This window comes from Poecilia formosa, unplaced genomic scaffold (assembly GCF_000485575.1).
Source record: "Poecilia formosa unplaced genomic scaffold, Poecilia_formosa-5.1.2 Scaffold303, whole genome shotgun sequence".
Classification (NCBI taxonomy): Eukaryota; Metazoa; Chordata; class Actinopteri; order Cyprinodontiformes; family Poeciliidae; genus Poecilia; species Poecilia formosa.
The window spans coordinates 588,044-611,001 of NW_006800242.1; the positions used below are offsets into that span (position 1 = coordinate 588,044).

A 22,958-nucleotide genomic window follows, 5' to 3' on the forward strand; every position below is an offset into this window, starting at 1 on the left:
GAAGACGGATCTTTTTCCTTGTGTTGCCTCCTGGACGTCTGCACAGTTCTTGTAGTTGAGGATGATTCCTGGAGATGTTTCAGCCTCTAAATAATGGATGCTGGGTGTCTCAGAGTCTGATTCACTCAGCATGACCCGCCATTAGCTGAGCGATCCACGCTGCTCAGCTCACACCAGGTCGCCTGGTTATTGGTCAGCTTGATTTCGGTAAACAAATCACTCCACAGAAACAAGATCCAGAAACATTTTCTTCACAATTAAAAGATTTACTCAGTAGGAGCGAGAGCAGCTTTGACTGCTCCAACATACCTGAAACAAACCTGAACATTTAATTCATTTTTAATGGTACAGGGATGCATCCAGTTCATGCAAAATCAACAGATTCCTGCATTTTTTTACACCAACGAACAACTGCAATGTTTTTGGGGCTTATTTTTGCTAATTTTCCATAAAATCTGTCAAAAACTTTGGGTTTCATCGACTTCTAACTCCCACCTGCAGGTGGCAGTATTTCTTTCTTCAACCTTCGTGTCAAGTTTCAGTAAGAACAGGATTTGGGTCACTTTGTTTCAAAATTTAGCCAAGTTTAAAAGAAAATAAAAGCTGACTTGGATGCGGAAAATTTGGCTTTTCAGGAAAGTTTATCTTTTTTTTTTTTTTTTTTCTTGGTTATAAAAAGACAAAAAAAAAAAAGGCAAATGTTTTGTGTTGTAGTTTCTTGTGTAATAAAATTGCACTGGTAATGACTTTTCCCTGATTGCAAAATAAACATCTCTTTGCATCTTCAGGTCAAATTTGTATCATTTTTAAATTGCAGCTGAGGGCCGCACAAGATAAGTCCAGGGTCCACAAATGGCCCCCGGGCCACAGTTTGGACACCCCTGATCTAACAGATGCTGTGAGCGTTCACACGTGCGCTGAGTTTCTACGAGTAAACTCCCAGGGGTTTGTTAACAATGAAACCACAGTGTGTCACGCTGTTGCTCAACTCAACCGGAGCTTCCTCTCTGTCGGAGCGTGATTCGCCCTCGGAGCGGCGAGTCGCGGCGGGTTCGTCTGCGTTGCTGCACAGCAGCTGTGCTCACTTGTGGATAAAAATCGGTAATGAGTTGTTTCCGCCGGCGATAAATGACTCTCCTGGCTCCTTGCTGGTGTTGTCAGGTTGGAGGTGGATTCAAGGGAGCAGCAGGTTATTAGCAGGGAATAAACGAAGATGCAAGTTGGCGTAGAAAACAATGATGGTCTGTGATCTAATATAAAAAGCTGCAGTAATATCCAAATCATGTGAGAGTTTAGTCAGAGAGGCTTACAAAGTATTAACCAATTACCCTCAGAGCAGATCCAGCAGCAGCAGCACTTCACTTCCAGGAAGCTGTCAGGTCATTTATCTTTATGAAAAGTTGATGAAACAAACTCAGATTGAGGAAAAAGAAAAACTACAGTGATTATTTGAAATTATGTTGCAGATTCAGTTTATTTTCCCTTTTCAGAGACAGTTCTTCTGTTTCCTAACTGGATTCTTAATGGGTGGAAAAAGAAGCTTAAAGGTTAATAACAGTGTTGTGAAAAAGTATTTGCCCCCTTTAAATCATAATAAATTTAAAATTCAATTTTTAAGTTATGATTTAACTTCTTAATAGGAAAAAATGATCTCAACCAATTTCACCCAATGTGAAAAAAGTATCAAGCATTTTGAATCCCGGCAACGACTTTTGCTTAATTTAAAGCAAAAATTACTACCTAAATTCAATTTAACGACAGACTTTGACTAGGCCCCACTGAAACCTTCATTTTTGTGTGTTTTTATGAGAAATTCAGCAGTAAACCTCCTGGTGTACTTTGGATAAATTTAAACTTAAGTGCACTGAAACCATTCCTTCAATCAAAAATGACAGATTTAAGTTCATGCCACAGCATCTCAATTAGATGTATGGCCAGACTTTGACTAGGCCACACTGGAAGTAGTTGGACATTGTAGTTCAGGATTTGCTCATCGTAGTAATTAATCCATGTCCTAAAGCAGCTGAAACCATCACTCTGCCTCCACCATGTTTAATTAAAACCTTTTTCTGAAATGCTGAGTTAGTTTTACACTAATGGGACTGTGACGGGGTTCTCTTATTCTTGGACAAACAAAAAAATGACTGCCCAAGGCCAGAGATCACTTTAGTGAAATTTATTCAATTCTTCAAGTGAGCAAAAAGGTGGCAAGTGAAGAATATATATACAGGGACGTCCAGGCAGGTTAAAACAAACAGCAAGTACCTTCAAGAAAAGAGTCCATCACCTTCACTGTGATATGGCAGGAGTCTAGCCACAGACTGCCTCCCTGTGGCGCAGAGCCCTGCTTTTTAAAGCCACAGGCTCCGCCCACAGAAAGACAAATCAAGCAAACAAAACAATTACTTCTAACTCAAATGAACTCTTAAAGGATACAAAACAGATCATAATAATAAGGAAAATAAATAAATTTATAATCAAAAATACAATAATCAATTTAATAGAGAACACTCGGTATGTTCCGATGACGTCATCACCTGACTCCTGGTGCTCCACACCCGGAAATAACGCTGCTTGAAAACAAAAACTGGGAAAGTGTTTGGAAGTGAAAACAGGTTAGGATGGATGCAAACTGAAGCAGGAACACCGCTTGTGCGCCCACGATGAACCGCATCAGTTTAACAGAAGTAAGTAAGTTAGCGATATGTACGCATATTAACACGGACTCCTAATTAAGTCCCGGCTCGTGATGGCTCCTCCGTCACAGGGACAAACACCTTCAAATAAGTTCAGGTTTTGTCTCGCGTGTCCACAGAATGATTCATCAAAAGTTTCTGGGACCATCAAGATGTGTTTTGATAAATATATATCAGGGATGCAACTAGCGGATTATTTTAGTAATCGATTATTTTGCCGATTAGTCAGTTAATTAAATGAAATATCTTGGCACATCCTGGTGATTTTTCATTAAATGATTTTTTATACAATATTGGAAATGCATTCAAATGTGCAAATAGATAATTCAATTCATTTTGTAAATAAGAAAAAACACATTTTGTTGCCGGAAATGCAACAACATAGTGAATTTGAACAAAATGAACATATTTACAGATTTTTTTCTACTTAATTGTCAAATGTATACATTTTATGAACAGGGTGCTGCTCCAGATATGTTGTTCTTTATGTCTGTATGCTCCAGTTAATGATTAATCGATTACTAAATTAGTTAACGATTATTTGAATAATCGATTAATACGATTAATCATTTGAAATAACTCATGGTTCCATGCACTCTAACAGGATTTTCATGACTCTTTCAAGAGAAACAGACCCACAGCACCACAGATCCTCCTCTATACCCTGTAACAGACGTGATTATTGTAATCTAATCTTCTTCATTGCCATCAGTGTGAGCGGTGTTGTTTTGTGTCATTGTGGCAGAGCTCACCGACGTCATGTGATGCTTGTTTTGATCTTCAGCCCGTTTCTTTGTGTCCCTGTTCCTCCCCAGAACCCCGACATGCTGACGAGGAAGATAAAGCTGTGTCACATCAACGCCCACATCACATGTCGCCTGTGTGAGGGCTACCTGATCGACGCCACCACCGTCACCGAGTGCTTACACACCTGTAGGTCCTTCCTCCCACGCTTTCCTCATCCGCTCAGTCTTCATCCGTCTCGACCCATTTCCTGTTTTCTACCTTCTTCTTTTTGTTCTCTTTTATTCTAAAACGCACAATCACAGAAATAAACATCTTGTTTTTTTAGCAGAAAACTGAAGCAGTTTATAGATATTTCTCTGTTGAAAGTTGATCTAAGTCAACATCTTGAGGTAATTGTGTGCACACACACGATCACAGAGCGTGTAATCTGCACATTATATCTCACAAGAAGGGGGGAAATAACGTCGCCTCTCGTTCACACTGAGGTGCATCATTAGCTGGGTTCAGCAAAGTCAAATTACACCATCTGCTGCTTTCTGCAGTTTCTTACTATTTTGTTGGATCAGGGCTTTGAATTTGACACAAAATTACCCTCCTTGAGTCAGAAGAGATCTTCATTAGTCGAGATTAATGTTTAGGCTGCATCATTAAAACACAATGGAAAATGTTGAATTGAGGTCTGAGCGGTATGAAGACGAAGGGAACACATGGGGTTATGTGCAAGATAAAATTATTTAAGCGAAAGTAGAATATTGTTCTTGATTTCTGATTTTAAATAAATTTTTAAAATTGCAGATGACGGAAAATATCTGAAAAACTGTTTTTTTTTATTTTATTTTTTTTTTATTGATTTTACAAAAAACAGTCACCATCATAATGCACAATACAAAAAACATGAATAGGTTTGTGCATCATGATAAATAAAACAATCATTAGAACTCTTATTTCCCAGGGAAAGATTACAACGTTTGAAATACAGAATGGAGAAATGCAAAAGAAAATAAAAATTAAAATTAAAAAGTAACAAATACAAATAAATAGAAGTACACAATCTAAAAACATATTAAATAATGATAAAGTTTATTTATTGCAAGAGAGTGGTTTTATGAAAATATCTGGTTTTATGACGACTAAATGAGGAAAGTTAAACCTTGTAAAGTTTTATTTTGGTATCAGTTTTACAGATAAGGAAATATTTAATCTTTTGACAAATCAGCATCAGTTGTCAGTAGCAGGACTTTGAAACAATTATACTTACAACAGATCCTGACAACTATATCACAGCTTTTTTCCCATTAAAACATTTTTTTCTTGTAATGTCTCTATTTTGCTAATATTATGATTTTATTCTTGTAATTCTAAAACAAACAATCCTAATTCTCCTTGATAGATGCTTGATCCCTTTTTCTTGTTTTCTGATTCTGTTTGGGTTTTAAAAATCTTTTGAAATCTTTGCCATGTCCTTCATTAGTTCATGTGCATGTTTTTATAGGTTGCAGTTCTTTTGTGAAATCATTTTTAAAGGCCAGCTTCCTCTTTGTTTTTTCACCTCAACACTTCCTGCATTGGGGCCTCTGCTGGCCTGCAGACTCGGTTTAAATGAAATCATCCAGTTTCTTTCTAGTTCCTGCTCAGATGAAGCCGTCTGCATTTCACTCTGAAAAGAAACCAACTTGTTTTTGAATTCAGGGATCCCGGTGGGGTCACAGAGTTTACAAGTTTGCGTCCTGTTTATTTCATCTGCCGTCTGAAGCTGCTCACATGAGAGCTGAGCCAGTGTAGAAAGCTTAGCAAGCAGCGCGCTGACACAAAGCTGATACTTATCCTGCAGGAATTCTGGATTGTTTTTAGCTGCAGGCTGCTTGTAGCACTTGAAGGGAAACATTTATGATATTTGCAACACGAAAGAACAACGTAAAGGTCAGAGAAACCTGGATTAAATTCACAAAACAAACCCAGATGCTTCAGTACCGTTTGTCTCCACTAGAGGGCGCCTGGTCACCACAGATGGGAGCCTTCTTGGCCACTTCAAACATGAAGCGTCCAGACGTGAGGCTTTGATTTTTGCCTCTCAGTGTGGAAAAAAGGGGGCTCCACCGTCGGAGAGCCGAGACAACAAAGACATTCGCATCACGTCATCAGCGCAGCTGCTCTGGTGCAATAAAAATGTCAAGAAGAGATGGATTTCACGGCACAACGGGCTCCGCAAATTACACCGCAGGATTCCACAATACGTTTATTGTATCCAACAAAAGGTGGCTGTACTTGAAAGTAAAATTCCCTGAAGTCTGAATGTCATTTGAGGGGATTTGTACCTTGATCCAAAGTTGCCTTGTGATTCCAGATGAATCATAAAACAAGGCACATTTGGTTCTTTTTAATTGAGACTTTGTTTTTTCTTTCACACTGATGTGTTTAATGCGGGAGAGACTCTTTGCTTGTTCCTGAGCAACACAAAATGCACCATTCAGTGAAGAAACACTGGGGTGGTAGCTTGTTGTTGTTTGGAGCTGCTGGTCGTGCAGAAGTGTGCAAAGTAGAGGTGTGCATTTATCGTGAAGAGTTTATCATAATAAGAATTTTGATTCATCATTTTCATGATGATAAATTTCACACAAAACTAAGTATTATTGGAAATGTTATGCAGTAAATTCTGCAATATGATTAAATGCAGTAACGTGTAGGCCTGTTGCAGTAAGCAACAAATTAATTGATAAGATAAATTAAAACAAGCCCAATAATTTGTCTTTTCTCTTTTCTTGCCAAAAACTAGATGAAAGAAGTCTTCAGTCTGGTTCTTTGGTCTCAACTATCCCTTTTTTTTGAAGGATAGTTTTGTTTACAGAGACTATATAGTTCAGCTCGGCTCACAACTGTGTGCAGCTTGGTGACATATATCACTTTTTTTATTGAATTCTTGTCCTGAAGAAGTCTGTTTGAAGTTGGAATGAACAATATTTGTGTTTGTGGCACTCTGAATGGAGTCACAACCGTACAATTACCTAAAAAAAGGAGCAGTATATAGTTTTTTTTAATCATGCGCACACGCTAATTGTTAAATTTCAGAACCATGAACGAGTTTGAGGTTTGCAACTTTTGAAACCAAATGAAAGGCATCGTTGTAGTGAAGCTGGGAGTGTAATGGAGGATGTACGCTGCGTTGTAACGCTTCATCTGCTGTGTGTGTCTGCAGTCTGCAGAAGCTGCCTTGTAAAGTATCTGGAGGAGAACAACACGTGCCCCACGTGTAGGATTGTTATTCATCAGAGCCATCCACTGCAGTACATCGGGTGAGTGGGGGACCGCCGCAGAGCAGCACACACACACACACACACACACACACACACACAGACAGTCTGCAATCAGCAGCACGCCGCCACTAACACGATAAACTGCCGAGGACTGAGGAGCCGATGAATCCATTTTATTCCAGCTCTGCTGCAGGCGCAGCGGCCTCGAGCTGCTGAGGCGCTCTGTGTGTTTTTCTAATAGATGATGCATCTAACCCCAACTCATTCACAACCTCACTCTACATAAACACTTCAGTACTCTGCAGTTAATATTGCACCGTGTGTGTAAAACACCAGAGTCATACGGCTGGTGATTCGGTTATGTTTTATTTCAAAGCAGCCAGCGTTTCACTGTAATCTTTTATAAAAGGGATTCCTGTGGCATTCAGGAGTTCCTTCTTTACTAACTAACAAACTCAGTAACTATTTAAGTAACCAACGCAACGAAGGCCTTGTACACTAGAGGTGCACCGATTTCTTTAATCTTGTGATGTTGGTGATCGGCCGATAGCTGACCTTATCCTCTGTTCTTATTTACTTCAGCAAAGGTCTAAAAATCACCCACTGTCCTCTCCTGTGAGAGGTTTGACTGTAGACCGGCCCGCCGGGTCATTCTGCACATTCACAGTAAGAAGAGTCAACCCACTGCTGCCAACTCAGAGACTTTCAAACAAAAAAAATGGTTTTGGCCAAAGTCAGAATCAGTATGTCAGACTTTTCAGAGATCAGTAAAAAAGCTGCAGTTGGTGCATCCCTGTTGTCCACATGTATCCAGGTATTTGATAAACGGATATATTTTCATGCGATTGGGCTTTCATTCACACGTGTTTTGATGTACAGCACTTTGTATCAGCTGTTTTAAAGTGCTTTATACATAAAGTTGGTATGGTATCCTCCATTTAATATTAGGGATGTACAATATATCGGCACTAACATCGGCCGATATTTGTCATTTTCTTAACATATTGATATTGGTCCGATAAATAAAATTGAGCCAATATGAACAGCTGATGTTTATTTTTCTCTTGTCAGGTTTTAGTTTTGCTCTCCGCTGCCCCCTACTGGTGTAGCATGTTTAAAACCACGCTGAGTGGATGAACACTTTTTTCAAACCAATCAGAAAAAAAATATCCTTTTTGTCATTGTTTTAAAAAGGAATTAATGCTCAATTCGGATTTTTAAATTTTCTTTTTTTGTTTTTTTTTTTTTTTTGCGACTTCTGTCTGACCTGCAAATTCTGTATTGGGTATCGTGATAATGTGCCTGATCAATAAGAGCAGATCTATTCAGTCTAGTTCTATGCTTCTTGCTCTGACTTATCTCTGACTTATTTATTCTAATTTATATTTAGAACTACTAATTGCACTTTCTGAACCATTTAAAAGGAGATTTGCTGCCATTTATGAAGTCAACCTTTTGTTTTTGTCAGTTTCTGTTTCTTTAATTCTTTAAATTAAGATTACATTTATTTAGAGCTGCCTTTGATTACAATCGACTGGAACATTGATTATTATATTTGATGATAGCAGTTGACAAAATCTAATGTTTATTGCTTATTTTATGATTGGTAATTGTGTTGTTTTTACCATTTAAAGCACTTTGAACTCCCTTGTGCAAATAAAACTGACTTTTTCCAGCTGCCTTTTAAAAACAAATTTAGTTCCTGTTTAGATGTAAAATACCAAAAAAAAAAAAAAAACAGTTTAGCAGACAGAAAATAGTGATTGAACTCCAATAAAGTCATTCCCAGAGGACTATTAGATAGACTTTATAATTCAAGATGAATTGTGCTGAATTTTATTGATTATTTACGTAGAAGAACTGGAGAAAAGGCGCGTAGGAGCCTTGGAGGGCTATTGATCAAGAGCGTTTTAACGGATTGATTGAATGTCTAACCGCTTAGAAGAGAAATGAAAAGAAAAGAGGGAAGACTTCAGCACAAGGCCCAACTTTTAAAGCTTTATTACTTTTTCGCAGAGAGCCAGGGGAGTGTAGATTTGCATTCTAATGAAACACTAATGTAATTTCCCTGATTAGTCTGATCTGTAATCTGCGACTGCAGTTCAGCGTCAGCTCTGCATGCCTGCAGCAGGAGCAGCAGAAATAACCTCTGGCTGTCTGACATTCAGCTTTTTGTTTGTAAACTTTTGACCTGCTGGACATTTTTTACCTTTTTAATTTAGAGATACTTATTTCTGTTTACTTTTGTCATGTTTTATGACATTTCAGCAACAAAGTTTAAGGTATTTTCTTAGATTTTCCTGGTTTAAATCCCCAAAACTTTCAATGCGTGTCTTGATTTATTTCAGGGGTGTCCCAAGTGTGGCACAGGGGCCTTTTATGGCCCTTGGACTGATTTTGTGTGGCCCCAATTCAAAAGCTATACAAAGGTTGAGAGTTTGAATTTGTGATAAAATTATTTCCAATATAATTTTCCTACAAAGTATTTATCTTTTTATAACCAAGTTTTAAAAAAAGGTGAGACTTTTTCTGGAAAGCCAAAGTTGCTTCACCCAGTCAGCTTTTATTTTTGGTTAAACTTGATATAGCAAGTGTTTTGAAAGAAAGAAAGTGACAAAAATCTGTTATCATTACTGAAAATAAAGTAATCCTTTGGAGCCCAATAGGAACTGAAAACTTTTAACAGCAAACATGCAAAATATACAATGTCATATTAGAATTTTAGAGGGAAATAAGGAGTAAAACTCAGAAATTGTTAGATTCATTTAAAAGATTTTTGAAACTAGGAAAATCATCAGTTTTGTTTTAGACAATTTGTGAAACGAATCACTAAATTCCTGAAATTAATTTTATGATACTAATAATTAAAAATGTATAATTTAAAAACATTTGATTCATTTTTTTAAATTTCTGCTTTTTGTTGTGGTTTTCCCTCAATCTGACAAACAGAAGACATGAGATGGTCTCAGTTTTCTCTAATGAAAAGTGTTTCATCAGATTGGGTGTCAACTTCACCTCCTTTTTTAAATCACTTTCAACACAAACAGTTTCATCTGTTTCTGTTTGGATGCATGGCTGCATTTAGTGGTGAAACCTCAGCGATGCACTTTTTAAGAAAATAATCCTTCATGACTTTAGAGATGTAGTTTCTGATGAAAGCTGCACAGCTGGTGCAGAAAGACAGGCGTTGCAGCGCTGCTGTTGAATATAAGTTTCATTTCTTTCTGTCTTGTTGGGAGGTTTTCTGTTTTTTAATCAGAATGTTTTAGGAAATGAACCAACACAGATGCTTCAGAAGCTTTAGGAAAACTAATCCACATCTAAACGTCTTGTTCGGTTCTGAAATGGAAACTCCTGAGACAGAAAAACACATTTCTGAGCTTTTTATTTTTGAACAAATTTAGGAAAAAAGATAATAAATGTGTATTAATAGAATTTAATACAATTATATTTACTTTTAGTCCATACTTTGTTTCTCTCTCCTTTTTAAAGAGGTTGTGTTTCTATGTTTTGGACCTCATGTTATTATGATTACTAGCTCTTTTGAAGTCACATTTATTCTAGTTAATGATTCCTATTACAACTGATTTACATTTATATTAAAAAATATTATTAATGTGAATTTGTGACAACAGTATTTGGTAGAATTAAGGTTTAATAAGCCCCTGAATTGATTTCCCAGTATTATTTTTGTGATTAATGCAGAATCAAAATGTTGCCTTTTTAGTTATCAAATAAACGGAGATGACTGCAGGTTCATTATTTCACAGGAAATTTTACATCACTGGAAATTAGACTTGACAACAGACATCACAAGTGATTTAAAGCCAAAATCTCAAACAGATGGTAAATAAAACTTTTTGGCTTATTTATATTGATCAAACTTGACATGGATATCTGAATCTCTCTTTAAGAAATTAATCTGTTTACACATTTTCTGAATTTCCAAGTGAATTAGGAAATCATCGTTTTCTTATCTGCTATTTTTCAAACACAGAAGATAAAATTTTTTAGCCCAAAAAAGTCCAATATAACCAGAAGTGGGTAGATTGTAGTCAAGAGAAACACTACTTCAAACTATTTTCACTCAAGTAAAAGTGAAAAGTAGCCGTCCAAGAAATTACTTGAGAGTAAAAAAGTATTTGGTAAAACGTCTACTCAAGTATTGAGTAACTAATCAGATTATCAATCATTTAATCTTTAAAGATTACACAATCAGACGGACCAAAATGTAAAGTTAAGTGCAATTTTGGTACAATAACTCGCATGAGTAACAAAGAAAATAGCAAAATCAGGCAAAAGAAAATTTATCCAAATAAATTTTATTTTTAAATAAAACTTATGAGACGTTAACAAAAACTGTAGGTCTGTGTCTGGTGATTATTTTTTGGTTTAAACATGTTTGTTTTTCATGCAGTAGGAAGAGAATCCAGAAATTTTACTCAAATAAGAGTAGAAATACTTAGTAATAAATTTACTCGAGTAAAAGTAAAAAGTACAGCTTTGTAAAATACTTTAAATAAATGTAATTGAGTAAATGTATCTAGTTATTACCAAATGTAACCGAGAAAAACGGCTAGTAAATTCTTCAATTACCAGAAACAAATTGGAAGTAGTACCACCGTTTGTCCAGCAGGGGTCACTGTTTTGCTGCTCAGAGCTATTTTGACCCTCAGCGTGCCGCAGCGTTGACAAACATGCCACGTTTTCTGGATCTATCCTCCATAACTCTGCTGCAAACTCGACACGCCGTGTCCGTTATCCGGCTGTCAGAGCCAGGTGTCAAAAAGCACCGTCAGACCCGAGCCGTCCCCACTGTGCCGCCGTGTCACAAGCACAGGAAAAAAAAAAAAGGCTACTTCACAGCCAGACTGGGAAGAGCATATGCTCCACACCAAATTCAGAGAGTGTCAATGTTACAACACATTTGACATTTTTCCATCTTGAGGTTTGGTGCTTTTTATGAACCAGAGTTTACAGAGATGCAGGAGGGCAAAGAAGTGAGCATTTTTGGTTTGACATGCTGCATAAATCAACTGGTGGGTGGAAGAGTGACGCCTGTAGCTGCAGTCATTTCATATGGTTTCAAAAAATAAAAGCCTGCTCTCTACATCAGAAGTGCTTTTACTCTCATTTCTCCTCTTAGAAATCTCAGAGGAGTTAATGGACTTCCAGTTAAGGTGACAAGTTCAGAGCAAAAACAGGAAATCCAATAGATTTATTTTCTAGATGTGGAAAAATATCTATATCCACATGTTATTCCTGATCCAACTGTCTTAAAATTGTGCACTATAAAAACACAAAATCAAAGTATTTTCAGTTTAGTTTCAAGTGCACTATTTTAAAAGTCAATAATCAATGATTTTGATGGAAACTGACTAGTTACACTGGCAGATTATATCACTTATAGCCTGGGAAAAATATCCTGGGAGTGATTTTTATTTATTTTTTTATCAATATAAAGGAACAATTTATTTAAAACCAGCTCCTATATCTTGCTAAAACGTTTCATGTAAGTTAGTTTTGTCATTTCAAGTGTACCAAGATAACAAGACCAAAATACCTGGTAAGGTTTCGTGTTTTTGCAGTGCATTCTCATGTGTCAGAATGGCCCAGTCAAAGTCCAACTGAGAACCAACAGATCCTCTCCATGTAGTCAGACTGAGCTACAGCCGCTATAAAAAGAGCTTTGCTGTTTTCTTTAACGGCAAAGAAAAGTAAATTTTTACAGACTGACTTATTTGTAAATATTTAAAATAATCTTTCTTCCACTTCCCAATGATCTACTAATTTTTGTTGGTTTATCAAACTAAATACCAACGAAATTTTTGCGAATGAATCATCTTGCAATGCAGTGTACCTTAAATTGTAACTAGAGACTGAATAATTTTGGTTCTGAAATGTAGAAATGAACATGTTGGATCAATGTTTTGTGTACAACTGTTTGGGTTGGGCTTGCTAACAGTTTCCTTCATCTGTTTTAGCCATGACCGAACAATGCAAGACATCGTCTACAAGCTGGTACCGGGACTTCAAGAGGGTAAGAGTCACCCTCTTTCATCAGAAACGGTTTTTAGCTTCATCCATGTTGTTTATCTCCATCTGGCTGGTTTTACATCGTTAAAATATGCACGCACTTTGACAGCTCATCCTTCATTTGTGGATTGTTTTCTAGACCCGAGCAGCTTTTAGCACAGATGTAATCAGACACTTGAGATATCCCCTTTTATTTGTCGTTTTTGCCTCTCGTGCAGCGGAGATAAAGAAGCAGAGGGATTTCTATCAGAAGTTGGGCATGGAGGTGCCTGGGGACATTAAAGGAGAGCTGTGCAACATGAAGACTCATCTAGATCAGCGAAATGGTACAAACACACCCTTCATGCACAGGCTTCAGAAATACTGCTACCATTTTGCAGAGACTGTTTCATGCAGTTGCTGTTTGTTAAGCAGCAATGGCATTGAGTCGGTTGTTTCCAGTTTTGAAGGTTTTGTTTATTCAGGAGATGCTTTTTTTTTTTTCAATTTAGGCTGATAAACGCTCAAACATTTTGGATTTTTTTATTCCAAATCTATAGTTGCAAGAAAAATTCATCAATTTCAATGTCTCTCCATACAAAAGCAGCAACAAATGGTAACAATAAGCTGTACCATTCAGGCAGCCAGTGATTGAAATAGGCCATTTTCCCCTGAGTGGCTCTGACTGCTGGTTTTCCAGTTCAGATACTTATTTTTCTGCTTACTTAATGCACCAAGACCAGAAATGGTAACTTGTTTAGTTTGGAAATGCATCACCAATCTACACTTACAAATGGAGGACAAAGGCAGAAACTCACAAACTGTCCCAATAGGCCTGCAACAATAAATCAATAAACCAATTTGTTGCATTTTTTTTCTTGTCTCTCTTTCTACCAAAGCCCGGATGAGGGAAGTCTCATCTAGTCCCTTTTATTAAAGGTCAATTTTGTTTATAGAGGCGTCAGTATCCATTTTATTTGTTGTTTTGTTTATTTTTCTTTTGGATATTTAAAATGTCTTTTCAGTGTCAAACCTTTGTAAGAAATTAAAGTTTATTGATCTTTGAGAATATGTTCTCCACATTACTATTATTCTTTTAAAATGGTCTCAAAACAACAATGGTATCATTTATTGCAATAACTTCAGACCTAATCCCAACTCCGACCCAAATCGGATGGTTTTGGCCCGTATGCAGTCTAAACTGAGCAATTCTGATCTTTTCACCCAAATAAAAATCCAATTTGAGCCACGTCCAGATGTGGTACTAAATCGAATTCATATCAGGTTTTTACATCACTGACTGCAGCCACTGATCAGATCTTCTGGTTTATTTTAGAGGGGCAGTATTATGTAAAATCAACATGTTTCATTGTTATCCCCTCATCAAAAGCACACCTGAAGTGTTGTCTTCTTTCATGCATGTATGAAAACCCCTTTAATTTCCCAGGGCAATGAAATAAAAATACAGTTTTTACATGTTTTAATGTTTAAAGGTTTTAAATGGCCTTCACCTCAGCAGTGTGTCACTGCTCTTATTAGCCTATGTAAAGAATGAACCCCCCTCAACCAGTAATGACTAACATTAACAGCACAACCATGAGGAACAGCAGAAGCCATTAAACAGTACAGATGAAGGCAATTTAGCCAACCAGAGTGAGTTGATGGTTTGGTTTTTGTGCACAGTCGTTTTTCTAAACCAGCTCTCTGCTGCGTGTTGGTGTGAATGTGTGTCCAGAGGGCTGTCATGCTGGCAGACCTAATCGCTCGCTTAATCCCCCTCTCTGATTTTGGTAATTAAGGCTCAAATGGGAGAGGAGCTGCTCTGGTTCTGTTCCTCGAAGTCACTTTCGGCTGAAGCGAGATGGAAGAGAAACCCATTCAGAAAGGAAATTAAAACAAAGGAAGTTCTGGACTTTAATCCAGCATCATCTCCATGCAATAGATTAAAACTTAAATATTATTCCTCGGCCTCAGGCGATGATAATATCTGTAGATTTATGCAAATATGGCTGATATCTGATTTAGCAGCGCTGGGTTAACTTTAGGTTGAATTTTCAGATCTTTTTTCTAACTACTCAGTCGTTCAGAGTTCAGTGTTTGGGAGGAACATGAAGTCATAGCAGGTTGAAATAAATTGCTCTGATTGCTGATATTTGAGTTAGCTAATGGGTGTTTAGAACATATTTTCTTTTAAAGTCAATACATATTTGCTGCATTATCCTGATTTGATTTGCTGTAACTTCAGAAAATGTTAAATTTTTCATTCATCAGTGTATTTACATTCAGCTTGCAGGGCCTTCACATTTATTGTTTCCACTAAAAAGATTTTTAAAAGTTAAAAGAGCACAGCTTTAAACAACAACTGTTCATATCTGGTTTAATACTTTCTTTTTTTTTTTTACACTCGCACATGAAAATTACTGCAAATAGATGCACAATTATACAACTGTACATCTTTGAAAAGCAAAAGTGTAACCTTCTGCACAACCAGCAACAATTCAGCCAGTGGTTTCTGAACAGGAAGTCGACAACAAAACACTTGTCCTTTCCAACAGCCATTGTTCAGCAGTAAAACCAAACGTACTGGCGCTCTGCTTTGGTTGCTAGGTAACGGCTCAGTGCCTGTCGATTGTGACTTAACAATAAAAAGGTTTTTGAAGAGACTAATTTTTCAGACACCAAAACCATAGGTGGGTTTTTTAAGCACTTTGGCTACTTTCAGAAGCTATCGAGACCCAACTGGAAGCATAAAAATGTGTCAAATATGACTTTCGCATAATAGATCCCCTTTAACGTGTTAAATCTGTTTGCTCTTGAATGGAAACATGAAGTTCTGGAGGACTGCTTGACACCAGCCAAAACAAAAGCTGCTTCCACCGCCACACAGACTCATTTTTCTAAATTACCAGCTTTTCTGAGCACTTAACCCAAGAAGACTGGGTCACCTGGGGACGCATCGAGTCTGCAGAGTACACTTTTGCTTTCACGACGATCTAAACTCCCACGCCAACACACACAGATGGCTCACTCCACCTCTCACAGGCTAGCCTGAAAACGTCATTGTGCACGCCTGTGGGACTTTAGCGTTGTGAAGATGTCCCATAAATCATAAAAGAGACAGAAGATCATTTGCTGACGGTAACAGGGGAGATGAAAAGACATGGCGTAAGACGCAGGAAGCGGCGCAATATGAGACTTAACTACAGCAAGACCCTCCTGATGAGCAATAAGTGAGGCTAACGCTGGAGACAAACACCGGGACAAGCTTAATATTCCACAGAGGGACGGCGACAGTTGGCCCAGACGGAAAATACTCACAGAGGACTGAGCGCATCCACAGTCTGAGACACACACTCACATAAACACAGTTATTACCGCCGCTGAATCCTGGAGCAGACTGAATTTCTTTGTTTCTAAAGGTTACTGGAAAGCAAAACCCATCTGCGCTGCTGTTCTGTCACCGCAACGCAATTTAGACTTCGATAACCAAGTTTTACAGCTAAAAATTCAATACTGCAACAATATCACAACAGGAAAATTCATAAAAGATGTGTACTCTAAGTTGATCAGCTGGTGCTGCTTGTTTGTAGAGCTTTTATCAGATGGATGAGGAGTCTTTCCAGCTGTGAGGCGGCGCACTTGGACTGAACTTTTTCTGGTCTGCTTTCCCCTCAGCACAGATGAATTATGTATTAAAAGCTGGAGACGGACGGTTTGTTCGCCATCTGTCATGTCAGGTTGAGGAGGTAACATTTACATCACCAGATAAAGTAACTTCATCATTCAGACTCAAAAACAAACAGGCAAATGAAAACTCATCCAATTTACATTTTTCCATCTCAATAATATTTATATATTTAAATATATGATGCAGGAAGTGAAATCTCTTAGCTACATTAAAACATTTCAGCATATCATATTCAAAAATCAGCCTTATAACTTCTTATAATATGTTATTGCAACGTTGGAGCGGCGCCTCGTGCACTGTGAAAACACAAAAACTTACCAGATATTTTTGTTCTAGTTTCTAAAGCGTTAGAAAAGGGGTGCAGGTTTTAATGTTTTTTTTTTGTTTTTTTTTGTTTATTCAATGTTACATGACTGTTTTTGCTTTTAATGATGTAAAGCACTTTGAAATGCCTGCTGCTTAAATGTGCTACACAAATAAAATTTGATTGATTTGATTGATAGAACCTCCATCCGTCCTGTTAGTTGTCTGTACCTCCTCATATTTATCCATTTTTTCAACTTTTCATCCATCCTTTAGTCATCCTGCTGACTCTCATCAATCTGTGCAGTCATCCATCCATCCATTCATCTATTCATTTGTCTGTCCCTTCTGCCATCTATCCATTTTTCATCCATTGTCCATCCATCTATCCATCCATCAATCCATCAATCAATCAATCAACCTCATGTATTTAAAGCCAGACCTCAAAAATATCTACGAACGTCTTGTACTAAATACAAAAATGGAAAATATTGTAATTTAACTCTGGATAATTATGAAATGTGTTGAAGAACGCTGTGGCTCATAAATTTTGCACTTATTTGTAGTGTTTGTACTTTTCATATCTGCGTTTATGTATTATTTTTTTTAGATTATCATAGTTTTTCTTCTTTTTCTCAAACAGGCGACACAAAATCAGAAGACACAGCGAATAAGGAGGCCGGAGAGGAGAAGCCAGAGGAGGACAACGACTATCACCGTAGTGACGAACAGGTTATTATAACTCTGAACAAATGGACATAATAGTCATATTTGTTTTTTTGTAACTTTTACGGAGACATTGGTTCTGTTTCCTGTCAAAACTTCAAATTTCTGGTAACAATCTTAAAGGCATGAACAGTCAGGCTAAATAACGCTGTGGAGAGTTGAGTTGTTATTGTTGCAAGACAGACTCTCTGCAGCATGAAGCTTGTCTCCTGCATACTGATGCACAGGCGGAAAAACCTTTTTTCATAACAGAAAAAGCGAAACTCAAGCCCTTCATCTCCAAAGAAGCTCTCCCTCTCCTGGATGTGGGAGGGGTAGTCTGCACCGACGTGGGTGAAGACCTTGCCCTTTTGTAAATTCAGCAGCGATGCAGAAATGCCCACAGAATGGCTAATACTGCAGTCTGAACGCAGTGATGTGAAATGTCACCGAGAGGTGGAGAGGGAGAGAGCCGGGAAATACAAGATGACATATAAAAGAGGGAGAAATTGCAGGAAATTGCAGGATTGAGAGGCCAAAATGGCTGCTGACAGCAACAAGGGTGATGAGGTGATCATGAAATTGCAGAATTTCATTCGGAGGATTTTTGTGTTTGAGGGTAGCTTCATTCACCTAGCCTCATGCTATGTGACTGAAAAGGTGAAGCTCGTTGGAGGAGGAGAAAAGAGAGGAGGAGCAGAGGGGGTTAGGAAGAAAACGATGATGTTGGAGGAAGAGTGATGGGAGAAGAGGAGGAAGGTGTTTTAGAGCTTTCAGGAGAAAACAGAAATAACAGCTGCCATTAAACGACGTCTCATCCAGACTGTTGGAATATTTTGTTTACTACATACACCTGTAGAGACAGAAAGGTGTCAATTACTTCCTTATTTTAGACTTTTTCACAAACCGTTGCTGTTTATTTTTCAGTAAATTTTAACCTTTCTGTATAAAACATCGTCAGAACCAAAGCAGCTCAATCTTTCCTGTACATTTTCCTAAATTATATCTCCAAGAAATTACATTTAAGTCTGCAGACAAACTCATAAATGAAAACATAATCAAATATTGTATTAGCAAATTATTTTATATTTATTAAATTTTTTTTGTAATTTAAGGAGTTTTAGCTCATCACAATAATTTCCACTCTTGAACTAGTGCAGTTGTTTTTATTATTCGTCCTGACATTTAGTTTTAATTCACAGTTTGTTTTTTTTAATTTCAGATCACTTTTATGTACACCTTATAAAGAGTTTGATATATTTTGTACATAGTGCAGTTCTGAGCTCTACTGAATCATAAAGTTTTAAAGTATTCAATATAAGAAATAATTGATTAGTTGAATGAAAATAGTCAGTTACAGTTTGGAAAATGTTCTGCTTCAGGTTTTGTGTTGGTTTTATACGAGTTTCCTCAAATTTCTACATATTAATTTAAGCATGGATTGGTTTTAAAATGTGAATGTTTCAAAACCTCCAAAAGCAGATTTTGTGCCGGGTTGCCAGGCAACGGGCAGGGTTTGGCTGTGGTTGCCAGGCGACGGGCAGGGTTTGGCTGTGGTTGCTAGGTAACCAGAGAACATTAACTTAATGCCAAAAGGTTTTTTTAAGAAGCAACTGAGACTCAAATGGAAGTACAAAAATGTCCAAAACGTAAATTTTCCCCTTTAAAACACCAACAGTATATATATTTTTTCATCTAATAAATTAAATTGTCATTTTGTTTCTGTTAACTCAAATTTTTTTGCGAGTTTAAAAAACAGAGAGAGGTTAGAAAAAGTTACAGAGCTTCAGAAGATTCACGGCAGCATTTCTAGGCAGGTAGGATGAGGAAGACGAGTCCCTCTTCCTCTCCCGGTTCAGTCAGGTGTAGGAGTCGACAGGCGAGTCGCCACGCATGGCCGACCTCCTGAACACTTCGCCTCCTGGACGACCTTTCAGAGCGAAACCTTGTGGCGCGAGGCGCTGTCGGAGAAAACCAGTAAAACCAGAGTCTGGAAGTAATTGTTACTCAATTACATTTACAGGAGTAATTTTTAGGAGTATTTTTACTTCACTGTTTTTTGAGTAATTTTATCGCTACTCTTAGTTGAGTAAAATTTCTGGATTCTCTGTTCACTGAATGTAAAACAAACGTTTTTTAACCATAAAAAGACACAGGCATGCAGTTTGTTAGTTTCATATCGAAAGAAACTGATTTGGAAAAATGTTCTTTTGCCTGAATTATTGTCAGTTTGGTCCTTAAAATACCAACATTTCCACTTAATTTTATATTTTGGTCCTTCTGATGATGTAACTTTTAAATATTGAATGATTGATAATTTGATCAGTTACTCAGTGCTTGAGTAAAATCTTTACCAAATACTTCTTACTCTTGCTTGAGTACAATTACCTCTGCTACCAACGCACACAAACAAAACTCGAGAAATTAAGACTTCTCAAGATGTTGCTTAGATTTGAAGTCAAATCTTTCTGCATATCAGTTTATGCAGAAAAAATTGCATTTGTGTATTTAAAAAAATAGCTGTAAATTTTCTCATTGACGCCTCAGACGTCCAGAGTCGAAGCTCGAGCAAATATTCAAAATGAAAAAGTTGCGTCAGAGCTCTGCAACAGCTCTGTAATGAGCCTGAAGCTTTTTATGCGCGCCTCACAAAGCACACACAGTGTTTTCTTTGCTCTCCTCTCTCTTGCATCAGTGCATTTGTGTGTTTAGCTGCAGGAGCCCTCCTTGGCTCCGCGGACCCGTCGGTAATGTACTATAATGTTATAAAAGTGCCTTGCAGGCCGCCATCGAGCCGCCGCGGAGTCCAGATCACCAGCAAGGCTTTTATTTTACATTATGAGCTTCTCCTCACTGCCAGCGCCACTGGAAACCAGACACACTGAGATGTTGGTCTTTGCTTATTGAAGGGCAGACTGTTCGGCAAAGCACTGCCACTGTTTATTTGAGGATGTTTAAACAGGGGGGTTGTCGTCGCCTCCTGTCTCCAAAAAGAGGAATAAAAAGAGACGGAAGGACAGTCGCACATGAAGAGCTTTGTTTCCCTCCTGCTTTGTCTCTTGACATGTGAGTCCCAGTTATGATAATGGTTTCTGACCACGCGCCGTTTCACCTGAGGGGGCAAAACAAATTCACAGGCCGGTGGCAGGGAAAATCGGTGACATTCAGGAAGCCAATAGCAGATTAACATCACTGATTTAGCCAGCTTTGCTTATGAAAGCAGGATAGAGCATCTATCTCATCTACGGCAGTTATTTTATTAATCAACTAATCGGATAAAAAAAAAAATGACACTATGAGGATTTTTCACTTAACTACTTAAGGCTTTTTGTATGCAATATTGGAAATACTTTTAAATGTGCAAAAAAAATGTTTACATAGAAAATGCACTGTTTGCCTAAAATGCAATGAAATATATAGATCTGTATATATTTTGACTAAATTTCTGCTCTGGCTGCGTTCTCTTGCATACTCCAGGTAATGATTATCAAATTAGTTTACAATTATTTTAATTACTCCGATTAATCACGATTAACCGTTTCGTCACTATATGCATCTTCTGCCTACAGTAGATCTACACTGTTGTGCAGTACTGATGTACTGGAACAATAACTTTTGTTCTTTTAGCAGGTGGTCTTTTTTAGAGATTTTAGAGTTAATCATGTACTCTAGTTAATGATTAATCGATAACTAAGTTGGTTGATTAACAATCGATTAATCATAATTTATCAGATTATTTCAGTCCTCCTTCCACGGATGCTAAAAGTTATCTCTACCAGCAATGATCACAACACTGAAACGCTTTTGGCACTTCTGTAAACTGAGTATATAAACATGTATGGAGTTGGCGCAGGTCATATAATCATCATTTTTCTATTGTCCAACAGGTCAGCATCTGCCTGGAGTGCAACAGCAGCAAACTTCGAGGTCTGAAACGTAAATGGATCCGCTGCTCGGCACAAGCCACCGTCCTCCACCTCAAAAAGTTCATCGCCAAAAAGCTTAACCTGACATCGTTTAACGAGGTACAGAAAACAACGCATGGTTGAGTCTCACCGAGTCACAAAATCTCTGAAAAGTCTATTTATTTTCATACTTCTTCCATAGAATCTAAATTATATATCTTTGTGATTCACACAGCGGTATATTGCTAAAAATAATATATTTTTACAGGCTGATAGATCCAAGTATATCAGTGGAAAGTTGAGTGGAAGGAAACCTTGAGACTCTTTGGTTTTAACTTAATTGTATTGTTTTTATGTCCAAAGTTTGATGCTGAAAAGGTTTGGAAACTCTCCCTCCTTGAAAATGCTTGAAAAGTGCTTGAATTTTCCTGTGGGACAGATTTAGGTAATTTATCTTTTAATTTGCCAATTTAAGGCCATGCTTCGTCATTATTTATAGATTTTCAAGTACAACAGAAAGAAAGAGCCACAAGATGATAGTTTTGTCTGCAAGCTTTCTCCTGGGAAGCAAATATCTACGTGGTTGAGATGGGGCTGAATGATTATCCAAATTAATTGTTATATAAAATAGTCATCAATTAAGTTAGTGATTGATTAATTATTAAGTGGCGTACACAGTCTCTTGAAAGGTCAAATTGCTGAAAAATTTATATATTCAGATCAGTAAACTATACAAAGATTATATATATTTTGCATTTAAGATGGTAAATATTTGTCTGCAAATATTTTCTACCCAAAACTGTTCAAACGACAGTTTTAACTTCACCTGGTTCAAATTGTGTTAAACAAATTCCTATTAATTAATATATTAATCCAAAAAATAATCAACAAATGGTGTGTTTTTTTTAGCTGCAGATGCATCCTTCGCAACAAATAATCACATGTTCATTAAAGGAATGCTATGCTATAGCATTTTAGGCAATGAAATTGTTGCTTTCTGATTAAAAGAAATTATATGACTTTTTTGCTTATTGCATAGTTTAAAAATTGTGTAAAAAATGCTTTAGTGGTTAAATGAAAAATATGGTAATTTTTCTAACCAATTAGTCGATTTAATCGTAAAGTTTAGAGGAAATTTCTTGAATCTTCCTGCTTCTTTTACATGGTTAAAATAAAGTTTTTCCTTTTTATGCTGTGACTCATTCGTGCCCTTTGTGTTGGGTATAATTTGCATGAAAACAAGCCCTCATGATATCTAATTTTTCTATTTATTGTCTTCGCCGCCCCGTTCAGAGCAGCGGGGGGGAGGCGAGAGTGGGCGGTAATCTGACAGATGGATTTTTAGATGGCTGTGCAAAATCGCCACAATCGCCTTCTCGTTGCCTATTTTTCCTGTTTTTCCTTCGTGTCTTTTAATATTTTGGCTGCCACACAGATGAGTGGGTCGACTCCATCAGATCGTCGGCTTGCGCTTTACCCCTCCGGCTATTGTTGTGTTGTTCACCGACTGCGAAAAGATGCTTGAAACGACTCTGGGTTTTAAAACCGTTTACACATCAGTTTATACATAGCTGAACTCAGAATGACTTGGCAAGAAGTGTGAATTGCACCCGAACCTGTGCATGCTGTTTCATAGATATTCTCTCCC

The 22,958-nt window shown here is 37.4% G+C and overlaps 1 protein-coding gene across 4 annotated transcripts in view; it reads left to right on the plus strand.

The window, feature by feature from the left end:
• The window catches only part of pcgf3 (polycomb group ring finger 3), a 52,901-nt gene that overhangs the window by 19,339 nt on the left and 10,604 nt on the right, over positions 1-22,958 (plus strand). For all 4 annotated transcript variants that reach the window (XR_001658704.1, XR_001658706.1, XR_001658705.1 and 1 more), the window contains 6 exons: positions 3,512-3,629; positions 6,637-6,733; positions 12,679-12,734; positions 12,949-13,056; positions 17,344-17,432; positions 21,293-21,430. Coding sequence is in view for 1 of the 4 variants with exons in the window: in XM_007572556.2 (XP_007572618.1) it covers positions 3,512-3,629; positions 6,637-6,733; positions 12,679-12,734; positions 12,949-13,056; positions 17,344-17,432; positions 21,293-21,430 (606 nt within the window). In the remaining 3 variants the exon portion in view is untranslated. The remainder of the gene's footprint in view (positions 1-3,511; positions 3,630-6,636; positions 6,734-12,678; positions 12,735-12,948; positions 13,057-17,343; positions 17,433-21,292; positions 21,431-22,958) is intronic.